Source organism: Myotis daubentonii, chromosome 3 (assembly GCF_963259705.1).
Source record: "Myotis daubentonii chromosome 3, mMyoDau2.1, whole genome shotgun sequence".
NCBI lineage: Eukaryota > Metazoa > Chordata > Mammalia > Chiroptera > Vespertilionidae > Myotis > Myotis daubentonii.
Window position 1 is genome coordinate 188,799,152 of NC_081842.1, and position 13,887 is coordinate 188,813,038.

At 47.1% G+C, this 13,887-nt stretch overlaps 1 protein-coding gene and 1 non-coding gene across 5 annotated transcripts in view; one reads left to right on the top strand and one right to left on the bottom strand.

Moving 5' to 3' along the window:
• Positions 1-1,275: 1,275 nt before the first annotated feature.
• Positions 1,276-1,404, bottom strand: LOC132232250 (small nucleolar RNA SNORA11). Its single transcript, XR_009452371.1, has one exon. It is a non-coding gene; the product is annotated as a small nucleolar RNA SNORA11 (small nucleolar RNA).
• Positions 1,405-3,956: 2,552 nt separating this feature from the next.
• Positions 3,957-13,887, top strand: part of CTPS1 (CTP synthase 1) — a 30,381-nt gene continuing 20,450 nt past the window's right edge. For 3 of the 4 annotated variants that reach the window (XR_009451992.1, XR_009451991.1, XM_059689745.1), the window contains exons 1-5: positions 3,957-4,098; positions 7,300-7,478; positions 9,760-9,930; positions 12,220-12,320; positions 13,184-13,300. Coding sequence is in view for 1 of the 4 variants with exons in the window: in XM_059689745.1 (XP_059545728.1) it covers positions 4,007-4,098; positions 7,300-7,478; positions 9,760-9,930; positions 12,220-12,320; positions 13,184-13,300 (660 nt within the window). In the remaining 3 variants the exon portion in view is untranslated. Of the gene's footprint in view, positions 4,099-6,388; positions 6,452-7,299; positions 7,479-9,759; positions 9,931-12,219; positions 12,321-13,183; positions 13,301-13,887 lie in introns of all 4 variants that reach the window. The other variant, XR_009451993.1, reaches the window with a different exon arrangement.

Here is a 13,887-nt window from a genome sequence, read left to right on the forward strand (position 1 = left end):
AGTTTTGATAAGTGCTAACAAGGAAAAATAGTAGGTGGAGCTTAGGGGTGCCAGTAGGGGACTTAGGGGATCAGTGAAAGGTTATTAAAGGAAGTGGTATTTCTCCTGAGCAATCTCGTAATTTTCTACTTAACCATACTTATCCTCTTCCTTTTGGCTGCTGGGAAGTTAAAAGTCAAATTTTGGACTCATCTCTTAAAAGGGTATAGGATTTGAGGTCTAATTTAATTTCTGGATTCATTTATTTGTGGAACAAATATTTATCACATGCCTTCTCTGTACTGAGGCTAGCTAGGCACTGAGCAAGCAACAGTACATCAGAAAAGCAGGTCCCAGGCCTCACAAGAGGGAACTTTGGACAAGGAAAGGAACTATTAAAATCCAAGTTGTACCTGCGATGCTTGGGGAAATGAGCTCAAGAGAGAGGGAAGAAATTGGAGACAGAAAGAGCAAACAACACTTTCTAGGAGTTGTGCCTAAAAGGGACACAGAAAAATGGGGTAGCCAGAGAATGATGTAGTCAAGAGAAGGGTTTTAAGATGGGGGAAACTGCATCATGCTACTGATCTGGTAGAGAGGGAAGCAGCGTTGATGCCGGAGGGGAGACCTAGAGCGACATCCTTGAGTTGAGGGGATATGGCACTTGAAGCAAAGAGGAGAGGGTGACCACTAGGAGCACAGTTTGCCCGCTATAGTTGGTCCACAGCGCAGGGAGGAAGGCAGAGCTTGTGTACACAGATAAAAGATTGATGGACACAGTGGTGAGAGCTCAAGGAAGTTCTCCTGGTGGCTTCTCTCTCTCTCTCTCTCTCTCTCTCTCTCTCTCTCTCTCTCTCTCTCTTTCTTCAGTGAAATAGGAAGCAAGACCATCAGCTGAGACAGAGTATGGGGGAGGGGATGGCAGAGGTTTGAGGAAGAAGGGAGTGTCCAGGGGTCATCTAGAAGAGCAGCTGAGCAAACAGCTCATTTTTAAAATCTCCTACAGGATCTTCATTGCCTCAGCAAGTATGTTCTCAGTGTCTGTCATGTCCCAGGCACTTTGATAAACACCAAATACTTCTTAAAAGAATGCGTGGCCATACACTTCAAACACATCGCAGGCACGTTTTAGATTTGAAGCTGAGTGCAGTTTGGGCAGCTTGGCAGGGTAGGAGCAGGGGTGATCCAGATTTGGAAAGAGTCATATGCTCTCTTTTTTAAAAATCCATTTGTTTGAGTGATTCTCTCTCTCTCTCTCTCTCTCTCTCTCTCTCTCTCTCTCTCTCTCTCTCTTTTATGTATAGGGCGTAATGTCACAGGAAGGCCATAGTATGCGGCCACCCGTGAGGAGTAAGCCGAAGTTGCTGTTGGATGTGTTGTACACAGAGAAGCTACTCTTCAGGCGCTCTGCTCTCTCCACACCCAATGAGTGATTCTCTTGAAATACAAATTTGATCATATCACACCTTAAAAAAAACAAAAACTCTTTAATGAAGATAGAAAAGAACTTGTGACAAATTGCTTCGGAGGAAGAAAACAGGAATACTAGGAATACTAGGGTACAGAGGTGAGAGACTTACTTTTTTTTTTTTTAATTGACTTTTTTTAAAAAAATATATTTTATTGATTTATTACAGAGAGGAAGGGAGAGAGATAGAGAGCTAGAAACATCGATGAGAGAGAAACATCGATCAGCTGCCTCCTGCACATCTCCTACTGGGGATGTGCCCGCAACCCAGGTACATGCCCTTGACCGGAATCGAACCTGGGACCTTTCAGTCCGCAGGCCGACGCTCTATCCACTGAGCCAAACCGGTTTCGGCGAGACTTACTTTATAAGTGTTTAAAGAAAAAAAATTAACCATGTGCATGTAATTCACTACTCAAAAGAAAAACAAAACCCCCTCCTCAAAAGTTTCTTGGTTTTCCACTGCTCTTAGGAGGAAAAAAATCCTTAATTTGGTCTATGATGCTCTACATGATATAGCCCTGCCCGTCTCCAGCCTGATCTCACGTTAATCTCTCTTCCTTTGCCGCTCTCCAGCGCAGTCACTGGCCTTCCGATTCAGCTGGGCTAGGCTCCTCTGGGCTCCAGGACCTTTCTACAGGCTTTTCTTCCTGCCTCACTCATTCTTACCCTGATCTCTTCCCTCCCTTTCTTTTGCCAGTAAACTTCAGGTCTCAACTCTAAAGACACTTTTTTCAGGTGTTAATGTAAGAAACATTCAAACGCGCCGAAACCGGTTTGGCTCAGTGGATAGAGCGTCGGCCTGCGGACTGAGGGGTCCCAGGTAGGTTCAATTCCGGTCAAGGGCATGTACCTGGGCTGCGGGCACATCCCCAGTGGGAGATGTGCAGGAGGCGGCTGATCGATGTTTCTCTCCCATCGATGTTTCTAACTCTCTATCTCTCTTCCTTCCTCTCTGTAAAAAATCCGTAAAATATATTAAAAAAAAAAAGAAACATTCAAACCCGTAAAAAAATTTTGTGAGTTTATTTGAGCCAAACTGTCGACAATTGTCAGAAAGAAGAATCTCAATGAAAATGGTGGTTTTTCACCTATTTTTATAAATTACCATCAAAGGCCCTAGCCGGTTTGGCTTAGTGTATCCACTAAGTGTGGACCTGCGAACTAAAGGGTCCTGAGTTTGATTCCAGTCAGAGGCACATGCCAGGTTGTGGGCTACATGCCCAGTAGGGGCATGCAGGAGGCAGCTAATCAATGATTCCCTGTCATCATTGATGTTTCTATCCCTCTCCCTTCCTCTCTGAAGTCAATAAAAAATGTATATTAAAAATAAATTCCCATCAAAGGAGATATAAGTGGGTTACATGAAATCCATTGGTGATAGGTTAAGGAGATGGGAGAAAGCAAAGGGGGAAAAACTTCTGAGATTAGATAAAAAGTAAAATGATAGACACATGCTTCTTTAAAAAAACTTTTTAAATTGATTTCAGAGAGGAAGGGAGAGAGAGAAGAAACATCAATGATGATAGAGAATCATTGAACAGGTGGCTCTTGCACGACCCACACTGGGGATGGAGCCTGCAGGACCTGGAATTGAATCCTGACCTCCTGGTTCACAGGTGCAACACTCAGCCACTGAGCCACACCTGCAGGGCAACACATGCTTCTTTGACATGGGTGGGTACAGGATAGTTAATAATTAACATGGTAACAATAACAATGAGGGAATTTGTGGTCTCCTTGCCCTGGTGTCCTGACGCATTGGTTGTGCCCGGAAGGGTCCGGAAAAGGGGAAATTACAAGTTACCCTGACATTCCAAAGGTATGCTATCATGGATGCAAAAAGACAATAGGTTCAGTTAAGATCAAAGCTGATCTTTGTCAGAGAAGATACTGGCCTAGGACATGGCTACCCATCATAGACTGCTTTTTAATTTAAAATTTTAATTTAAAATCAGACCATCCTTTGTGGTTACTTGAGGTCTCTGAGTTTGCAAGGCCCCCATGCTGCCTTCCCTAAGTTAGTCAGGTTAGCTCGTGGCTCCTTTTTGCCCACAGAGGGATGACTTTCCCCGCCTGCATCCCCAACCCCCACCAGACTCGGTCAGCCCCCCACCCCCTCCTAACGCTCACTTCCCTGGCATGCACTGCAGCGGCAACCACTTATGAAAATGGTGAAGTGTAATTCGCTGATCAGTGGGCTTCACTACATCGTCCGACCCAGGACAGGGTCCCTGGGAGCCCAGCATAGGGCGTGGCTCAGGGAGCGCTCAGGGAGCGTTAGCGGGATGACAGGACGCAGGACCGGCCACCGCCAGGGATGAGGTGGGGGAGAGGGGGCTGGTGAGGACGGAGCCTGCCCAGTCTGCAATAGCGACTTCTCCAGCGTCAGCAGGTGGAGGGCCCTGGGGACCAGCCCGCAGGGTGGGCAGGCGAGCGAGTCCGCCCTGCGCCTGCGCGCCCCGGCTCCACCCTGGGGAGGGTCCGCCCGCCCGCCCCGCCCCCCGCCTGTGCGTGCGCACCGCCTAGGGCCCGCCTCCGTGAAGGACTGCCGGGCGCATGCGGCCGGGCTGCTTCACTGGCTGCCGGGCCCCGCACGGTCGTCGCCCTCCCCGCTCTCCGCCGCCTGGAGGATCTGAAGCGGCCCTCAGGTAGGCTGGCCCCGGAGACCCCGGGGAGCTGTTCTCCGTGCGGAAACCCGCGGCGCGAGCTGAGCCGCGCGGGACAGCCTCGCCGCCGGGTGACGGGCACCGCTCGCACCAATCAGGGGTGACGCGGGGCGCCGGCCTGCCCAATGGGTTGCGTGCCTAACGGGAGTGGGGCGGGCGGCCGGACCGGCTAGGAGCCGGCTCCCGCGCGCGGGGCCGCGTGGCCGGGCGCCGCTGGGGAGACGGGCCGCAGTGGGCGGGGGGCAGCGGGAAAGGCCACGGCGTCCGCGTGGTGAGGCCCAGCCGCGGGAGGCCGGGGGTGGCGCGTGGACGGAGAGGGCCGTTGAGCGCGGGAGCCCGCGGATGCCGCGCCTTTCGGACGGCCGGGGGCCACGTCCCTCCGGCCTCGAGGCGCGGCCGTCCCTTCGCTGGGAGGGGGGTTAAGGTCCGAGACACGCCGGTCGCGGCGGGAAGGGTGCCGCGGCCGGGCTGCCCCCCCCGCCCCCCCCGTCGCGTCCCGATTGCGGTGGCGGAAGGGGCCTTGGAGCCCGCCGGGCCTGACAGCCTCCCGGTGCTGTTCGCTGCAGCCCCGCAGCCGGCCGCCTCCCTTCCCCGCCGCCCGGGGTGGCGATGTGGCATTTCCAAGTGAAGTCCCCGTGTCTGCGTGGCGCATTGTCGTCTACACGCGTTATGACTTGAATCTTCAGCAGTGACACCAGCGACGTGGAGATGGTCACCCCATTTCACAGATGCAAGGACTCGGGCTCCAGGCAGCCTAAGTGACTTGACAGCTCTCATCTCCGAACACAGTGGTGGAGCTGGAACTGGCTCTCGCGGCATTTAACAACAAAAGAAGCTTTTTTTCCTCTCCCATCTTTGTTGAATTCCTGTGATGCATCGTGGTTTTTGTTACTCCTTAGCTTAGAGACCTTCCGGTGCCTCCATCACCTGCAGAATAAAGTTCAGATTGGGCATTCACGCTTTCCCATGATGGGGCCCCTTGCCTGCCCTCCCACTGTCTCCCCCTCCTAGCCCTTCTCTCTGTCGGCCCCGCCTGTTTTCTGTGGGCAGCCTTCACCTTCCTGTGCACTGTTCGCCTTCCCCTGCTTCAAGCCACGCAGTCAGACTTTGAGGCCCGTTGCAAGAGTCTCGGGTCGGCAAAGCTGGAGCATCTGGGTCCCTCCCTGGGATTTCTCCTTCCTTCCAGATGGGTCAGGGCACTTCACCCTGGTGGTGTCACTGGAAGCTTTCTGCTCTCTGCCCCCTCCGTCCCCTTCGCATGCTGTCCCTCTGCTCTCACCATCACTGGATTACTCATTTCTTTATACATGTTTTGTCTCTAACTGGACTGCCAGCCGCTGGAGGTATGGGCCCAGATCTGACGGAAGGTGGTCCCCAGTGTCTGGCTCAGGAGCACTTACATGCTCACAGTACTGGGTAGTCCAGGACTGCCAGCCCCCACCTGGTTTTGAGCACATGGAATATTTATTGCTGGTAACGGTGGGAGATGGAAAGAATCACCCCTAAAGAGAGGGGTTACCTTTTACAGTAAAACGGGCGATTCAGATCTAAGTGGTGAGATGAGTCGCCTTCCTCTGTAACCCACTCCGAGTGGCTGAGGAATTTCTAAGAACATCCAAATTTAGTAAGACCAGGCATGGTCTCTGGGATATACCTGGCCAGGGCATATCTAAAATATAACCAAGTCTGATTCATGTGTCAGGAAGGAACTGTTTTACTTTAAGGGAACAGTCAGAGAAGTGTTTCCCCCACATAGGGACATGGGGTCGAATAAGCTTGGGGAAACTGCATGCTGTATACTCCTTTTTTTGGAGATCACCTTAAATGTCACCTTATTAAAGGCTCCCAGAGGTCTTGCATTGAAGAAACCAATTGACTGTTTAGCCAGCATCCCAGCATTTCTCTTACTCATCTGTCTCTAAAGCCCTTTTTGGGAACCCCGTGTGCATTTTGTAGAAACCAAGAGCATGCTATTGGAAATGTTACAGTAGAGGATAGAGCAGGACACGGTCACGGGGTCTTCTGTCTGTCTTCTGTCGGGGGGGAAGACATTCTAAGCATTCTCATCTTCTTGCCAAGTGTGTCTTGCTTTGGGGAAGAGCAGGTGGGAGATTGCTCCAAGCAGAACTCCTGGTTCCTTGTTCCTTTCTTAGCTTATTTTTATTATAATTTGGCTTCACATGATGTGTTCCCAGAGAAGGACCTGACTTGGCCAAAGCAAGCATCTCTTTTTCTCCTTGGTGATTGTGTTTCTCATTTTGATCACATTTAGGTCTGTTGACCAAATGATGTTTCTGGACCTTTGAAGCTGTGGGCCAGTGGTAAATGCCCCCTGGTGAGCCTGTCACTGTCTCCTCCACTTCTTGTCTGTGCTGCTGTACCTGCCCCTTGTTTCTGCTGTTCTCGTATCTATCCATCCCTTTTATCTCTTGGAGTCTGTTTCTTCCAGACACTGCCACAACTGTCTGGTTCTTTGAATTTAATCTAATCGGCCCTCTCTTTGAGTCCTCCGCCCATTATGTGCTTCACACTGGTTTATTATCTGCTGTCCCTTTCCTCCAATATATAAAACGCTCCAGGTCATACCTGGGAGAGATGGCTGGCAAGGAGCAAGTTATTACACTGCAGAAGAGAGCTACCTTTAAAAGATTTTCAGTTTTCACTGCAACTTCTTTTAAATGTTAAAGTTCTTTCCTTTTATTCTGTCTTCTGTAACCTAGAGGAGCTGTGTTTTCTTGGGGGTACATTGTCATTTAGCCAGAGACACTATTTCTTTTATGGGAAATCAGAGTGCTCATCCAAGGATGAAATTGCTTTCCCCATGTAGGGAAAATAATGAGCTACCTGCCTGGTACTCCATTGTCTGGTGATGTCACCCAACATTTGAGGCATAGTTTTTATCAATAGCTTAAAGTTACTACTTTTTTTTAGGTTAACTCTAAGGGTTGTTGTCACAGCTTTAAAAAAATAGGTACATTATTTGATTAGCAGTTGCTTTTCAACTCATATTTGACTGAAGCCATTAAGTGACCCAAAAACAACAAAACAACATTCAGAAGTCATGTGACAGACAGGGAAACCTAGGCTCCAGGAGCGTTATAACTAGTAAGTGGCAGAGCTGGTATTTGAACCTTAGTTTATTTTGTTGAGATATAGTTAACCTGTAATTTTTCCTTCTCCCAGGTCAAAAAGTAAAATGAAGTACATTCTAGTTACTGGTGGTGTTATATCAGGAATTGGAAAAGGAATCATCGCCAGCAGTGTGGGCACAATACTGAAGTCATGTGGTTTACATGTAACTTCAATTAAAATTGACCCGTACATTAACATTGATGCAGGAACATTCTCTCCTTACGAGCATGGTAAGCACAGTGCATTTTTCTTTTATTTACTTTTTGTTAATTCTCACCTGAGGATATTTTTCCATTGATTTTTAGGGAGTGGAAGGGAGGGGGAGAGACAGAGTGAGGGAAACATCGGTGTGAGACACATCAAGTGGTTGCCTCCCACATGTGCCCGACCAGAACCGGGGATCAAGCATGCAACTGATCAGAATTGAACCCAGGACCTTTAGTCTGCAGGCCGACTCTCTATCCACTGAGCCAAATGGGCTAGGGCTCTTTTTTCTTTTTAAAAATAATTGTGTAGTGCGTAGAAGAAATGTCAATCGGCCCTAGGAAATTGTGTGTATTTTGCATAACATAACTTACATTTCTTGCCTTCTAAAAAGGTCCTTAGAGTAGCAAAATGACGCTTTTCTCACCTGGACAGAGAGGAAGGAGAAATCTTAATATGCTATGTAGTAATTACAGTGTAGAGGTTTCTGTTACAGAAATAATAGAAATTATCTTTCTGGCAGCTGAGTGAAAATCTGTCACTTTGATTGAAAATGGGTAATCTGTTGACATAACTTTCTTTAAATATTTGAGAACAGGGGTTTATATTTATTTTTGCTGGCCCCAAGCTTTACAAATAGGATGCATGGAAAGATAATAAAGAAATAGAGTTTTCCCTGATATAAGAAAGATCTTGACAATAGCAAGCACCTTCCAAGATGGAGGTAACTGAGCTCTACAAGTTGTGTGTTCCTATGATGGAGATGTCCATTCAAACAGGCTGATGGACCACTTTGCAGGGATTTCGGCAACAATTAAATGCTGGAGCTTCTGTTTTGCTAACAGAGTTTGGATAATATAAATGAGCATCTTTTGAGGCGAGTGAAAAGTTGAAACTGTTAAAGGAGGATAGGAGAGTACCTATCAACTGTGATACCTGATTGCCTGCAGTACCTAAAAGATTAATTGCTTAAAACTGGGGGGAGATGTACTAATAGAACATACTTCCTAAGTTTTTAAATTCTGTTTTCATATTCCTACTTTCTAAGCCTATCTAATAAGGAGGAGATATGCTAATTGACCATCACACCCTCACAAGATGATGGTACCCACAGCCAATAAAGAGGGAATATACTAATTGACTGCCACACTCTCACAAGATGGCAGCGCCCACAGCCACAAGATGGCAGCGCCCAGTCCCCTCAGCACCGCCTCATCCAGTCAGAGTCTCCCAGACCCCTCAGCCCCGCCTCATCCAGCCTCAGTCCTCTCAGCCCCACAGGGGAAGGCAGTTGGGGGTGATTGGGCCGGCAGGGGAGGGCATTTGGGGACAATCATGCCGGCAGGGGAGCAATTAGACGTAGATCAGGCCAGCAGGGGAGCGGTTAGGGGGCTATCAGGCTGGCAGACAGAGTTGTTAGGGGCAATCAGGCAGGCAGGCAAGTGGTTAGGAGCCTGCAGTCCCAGGTTGTGAGAGGGATATCCCAGATTGGAGAGGGTGCAGGCTGGGCTGAGGGACACCCCCACCCCCGTGCATGAATTTCCTGCACTGGGCCTCTAGTGTTGAGATAAACATTTTTAAGGGTGTGTGTCACCAGGGCAAAATCTATGTGTAATAAATAGCGATAGGAAAAGATGGACATAAGGGGCAATATTTCCTACAGAATTCCTGAGCAGAGGATAAGCCCTCTCTCTGAGGGGGAAAATAAGACATTTTTTTCCTTTCCTGTGTTTGAGCTTGTCTCTTATTATGATGATAGGAACAAACCAACCATTCTGGGCAAAATTGCTAGAATGAGGAATGAATGTGAAACAAAGGGATGGGAAACACTTTCAGTTTCACAACTTTGTTTAGGACTAAAGTGTAGCCCAGAGCTGGCTTTTAGAATCAACGACCTTAACATATACAGTATATGTCTTGTTTAAGCCTTGAATCAAGTTATGTTTTTATCACATTTCAAATCTTGCTTTGCTCAGGTATTAGAATTTGTTGAAAACAACAGATGCCATTCTAACTATAAAGTCTCATATGTCCACAGCCCTTTTGGGCTATAATTTTCTTCAATTCCATGCTATTTCAGAACTATCTGATTCAGACTGAGTTTGTTGACAGACTGGAGTGTGAAGTTACCTTTTGGAGAATGGTTGGTGATTTTATGTGTGCGTCCTATTTAGTTACCTAAAGTAAATTTCTTTGCTTTGCGTATAGGTAACTTTGTTCTAGTTGAGTATTTATGTTTTGGTATGCAAGTTGTGCCATGGCATGTGTATTTTTCATTACCCTAAACATCTTCACTGCTTACTGCAGGTGAGGTTTTTGTACTGGATGATGGTGGAGAAGTTGACCTTGACCTGGGTAACTATGAGCGTTTCCTTGACATCCGCCTCACCAAGGATAACAATCTGACCACCGGGAAGATATACCAATACGTCATTAACAAGGAGCGCAAAGGGGATTACCTGGGAAAAACCGTCCAAGGTAATCCTGGATTTGCCTTCAAAGTTTAAAAATCTTAACCAGTTGAATTTCTTTTGTGTATCGTTATTGAAATATGCCATCAGTTGACTCAAACAATAACTTGAAGAAGCCACCACTGCTCTGTGCACAGCACTGAAGCTGTCTGTCTGGTGGTGTGATTTGAGTCCAGAGAGCTGTTGTCTTTATACAGTGCAGTGATGAGTGTGAAGTGATGAAGGCAACTAGGTTAGGGCAGTAAGCCTGACTCTGTGTGTGTGTGTGTGTGTGTGTGTGTGTGTGTGTGCGCGCGCGCGCGCGTGCGCGCGGTGGTGGTTGTGTCTGTGTATAGGTAGTGATAGGGAAAAGGCATGCATCATGTGCATTGGTTTTAGGCTACTCATCAGTGCAAATGGGCTAGGGGAGTCTGATAAGTGGGTCTCAGTCCTCTTGAGCTATCACCAGCCCAGTTTCCCTTGTACCTGTTTGCTGTCTTGGGGTTTGCATAGTGGTTCATTTGAGAAAAGTGCTGGTTTGAAAAAGGTGGGGTTGGAAAACCCTGACCTAGTATAATGACATACAAACTTTTGGGGCCGATAAAAAAGTGGCTTTCACCTGGGTTAGGAGAATAGATCTGCTTTTGGCCTCAGGCTTTCCTGGACTGAAAGCCAAAGGTCCCTCTGACAATGAGCAACTCTAGACCAGATTCTAGCCTAATTGGGTCCTGTTTACACCTTAGCTCTGCCACTTACCAGCTTTATGAACATAGGTGTGTTACTTAACCTCTCAGATCTGGTTTCCTTTTCTGTAAAATGAAGATAATAACAGTATCTACTTCTCCGGGATGTTAGGAGGATTAAAGGAGCTAAGTCAGTAAAGTGTTTCTTTTGAGTTCCTGACACTGTACACAAAGGGGCCAATTTGGAATTATAATGACCTTGATTATACAGTTCGTTTTTCTAGGCTCCAGTGTATTTGTCCATTTATTCATTCCTTCATCAAATATGTTGTGAATGCTCACTGCAGGTAGTCAGACCTCCCTGGTGCTGGGAATACTTGATGAAGATCAAAGAGACCATTGCCCTTGTGGGGGTTACACACAGATGGAATGAGGTGTCTGTTAGGAGCTGTGATGGAAGAAGAGTGAAGAGAGATTGAGAAAGTGGTGGGGAGAGCCAGTTGGACAGGTGCTCAGGGAAAGCCTCCAAGGAGAGGATGTGTGAGCTGAGCGGCTAGCCATGGGAGGAATAGAAGGTGGAGAGTGCATGTCATGTACCAAGCTGCAAGGCTGCAAGGGCTTGACCAGGGAAATGAGGAGCTGTTAAGGCTGAGCACAGGACCCAGGGGGGTGGAGAGAGGTGGGGGCTGCAGCAAGGTCATACGGGGCCTACTGGGCCCCAGCCTGGAGTTTGGATTTTACTCAGAGCATAAATTCAGGGAGTGGTGAACTCTGATTGGCATTTTTAAAAGATCACTTTAGCTGCTGTGTATGGAATAATGAATATCCTTGTGCTTGAGGCACTGCTGGCTCTATATATAGCAAGTTAAACAGTAATCTCTGCCCCTTAGGAATTTGTTATCAGAATCTAACAGTTATGATTTTTAAGTTTTTAGCAATAGCTGGCATTTATTGAGCACTGACATGCTAGGCATTCTGCTTAGCATTTTACCAGTGCTGTGTCATGTAATTTGCACGGCTCTTATGAAGGAGAAGCTATTATCTCCAGTTCATGGAGAGGGAAATTGAGCTTAAGAATAGTTAAGTAATTTGCCCAAAGATCCACCCCTAATGAGAGGTGGAACTGAGACGTGAATCCAGAGATTCTGAGCCCAGAGGTTGTGCTCCACTGTACTGTCTCGGCAGTGGGTTGTCTCCCCTCTGGGAATCTGGAAACATAATGGGACAGGGTCCTGGTTTCTCTTCTTCCTTGAAAAGCACCCAGGTTGACTTGCCCACCTTCAGCGGTAAGCAGTGGGGCAGCCACGTGGTCTGCCGTGTGGCTGTGCAGCCAGGGTAGACCAGCTCAGGGGCAAGAACTCCGATGTGGGTCAGGACGCCACTCTCAACCCTACTGTCCTCTAGTGTCTCCAGCCACCACTGGGCAGTCTGGAAAGGAGGCTGTTGGGAGTGGGAGCAGGAGCCCAAAGGTTTTTTTTAAGGTCATTTAAGAGTGCTCTCAAAAAATATTTTTGTGATCCCTTTGCCTCTCTGTGAAGGCAAAGAGTGCAGCCATTTGTTGTTAAAGGTAAAGTGTGTCTTCCTCATCTATGCTGATGGAAAAGTGTGAGTCCCACTTTTTTTCTCCTTCTCAGTTGTCCCTCACATCACAGATGCAATCCAGGAGTGGGTAATGAGACAGGCATTAATACCTGTGGATGAAGATGGCCTGGAACCTCAAGTGTGTGTTATCGAGGTGTGTATAAGTCTTTTCTAAACTCTGTGATTCCTGAGTAGGTGGCCAAGTGTACCTGTTCACCTCCTTAGTCGCCATCAGCAGCGAAGCCCTTGACCCTCCTAACTGTGATGTGGCAGGTGAGGCCATAGCAGCAGTCACGTGGATCGGCTCTGCAGTCAAAACTGATACCTTGTCCGAGCAATTCTCCTTTTTCAGCACTTATACATCTATGTGGTGTGGACTCTGACACATTGCGTTTCTCTGAATGAATGATGTGTTTCTCCTTTGGTTTCAGTTTCTGTATTCCTGCTTTGCTTATCCTAGCTGTTGGATCTCTGTTCCTGCAAAATAGGAGACTCGAAAGTTCCAGCAGCTAGTTTGTAACTGATACTTTTAAAAATATATATATATTTTTTTGTTTATTTCAGAGAGGAAGGGAGAGGGAGAGAGAGAGAGAAGCATCAATGATGAGAGAGAATCGTTGATCAGCTACCTCCTGCACACCCCATTGGGGATTGAGTCCGCAACCTGGGCATGTGCCCTGACCGGGAATCGAACTGTGACTTCCTGGCTCATAGGTAGATGCTCAACCATGTGGGCTAGGCTGCAAATGATGCTTTTTAATACAAAAGTTTTTTGTGGCTAAGTGGATAAGATTTAGGTTGCTCTGTGACTCTCTTACAAATAAAATTTCTAGTACATCTTTCGCCTGCCCTTTTTCTTGAAATGATGTGGAAAGATCCATGATAATCTTGGGGAATGGTAAGCCCATCCAAAAAAAGTAATCTTTTAGCACGAAGAAATACCTAATTACTGTCAGAAAACTAACCCACAGGAGGGAGGTTTAGTACTTAACCTCTAAAATAACTTTGTTTCTCTAGCTCGGTGGAACAGTGGGAGATATAGAAAGCATGCCATTTATTGAGGCCTTCCGTCAGTTCCAATTCAAGGTCAAAAAAGAGAACTTTTGTAATATTCACGTCAGCCTAGTTCCTCAGGTAAGTCATTCAAAACTTGGGGGTGATGGAGAGGAGGGAGAAAAGAATGATTTTCACTAATTTTCTGTTTTAAATATTTGAGCTGTAGGAAGCAGAAAATAAAAACTTCTTTGTGAATTTTAAGTTACGATCATACTTTCTGAAAATATCCAGTGGGAAACATTTGGGAAAATAATCAGGGACGTTGCAGTTAAAGCTGGTGAATTCAACATGTCCGTTTGTCTTTAACCACATGGTGAAGCCCATGACAATTATGGTAAAGGGAATTTTTATATAGACAAAAATTCACAAAGATAAATACTGAGAGAGGAGTCAACAGCAACAAAAATTAGGAAGGCAGAAAGCAGGTGGACATGTGGAAACTGACCTAACAGACCTGGGAGAGCTGGATCCTAAGCCTGCATCAGGAAAAGAGAGAAGTAATCCAGTTTGCCCTTCAGAGGCACAGGAATGGGCAGCATCCGGTACCTCTGGGAGTGGGAGTAAGGGTATGGCTTGTAATTGCTGTTCCAGAAGCAGTAAAACCTCTTGGGGGTCTAACTGCTTCTGGAAGGCAGTTGTGAGCCCCACCCTTCCCTAATGTGCAC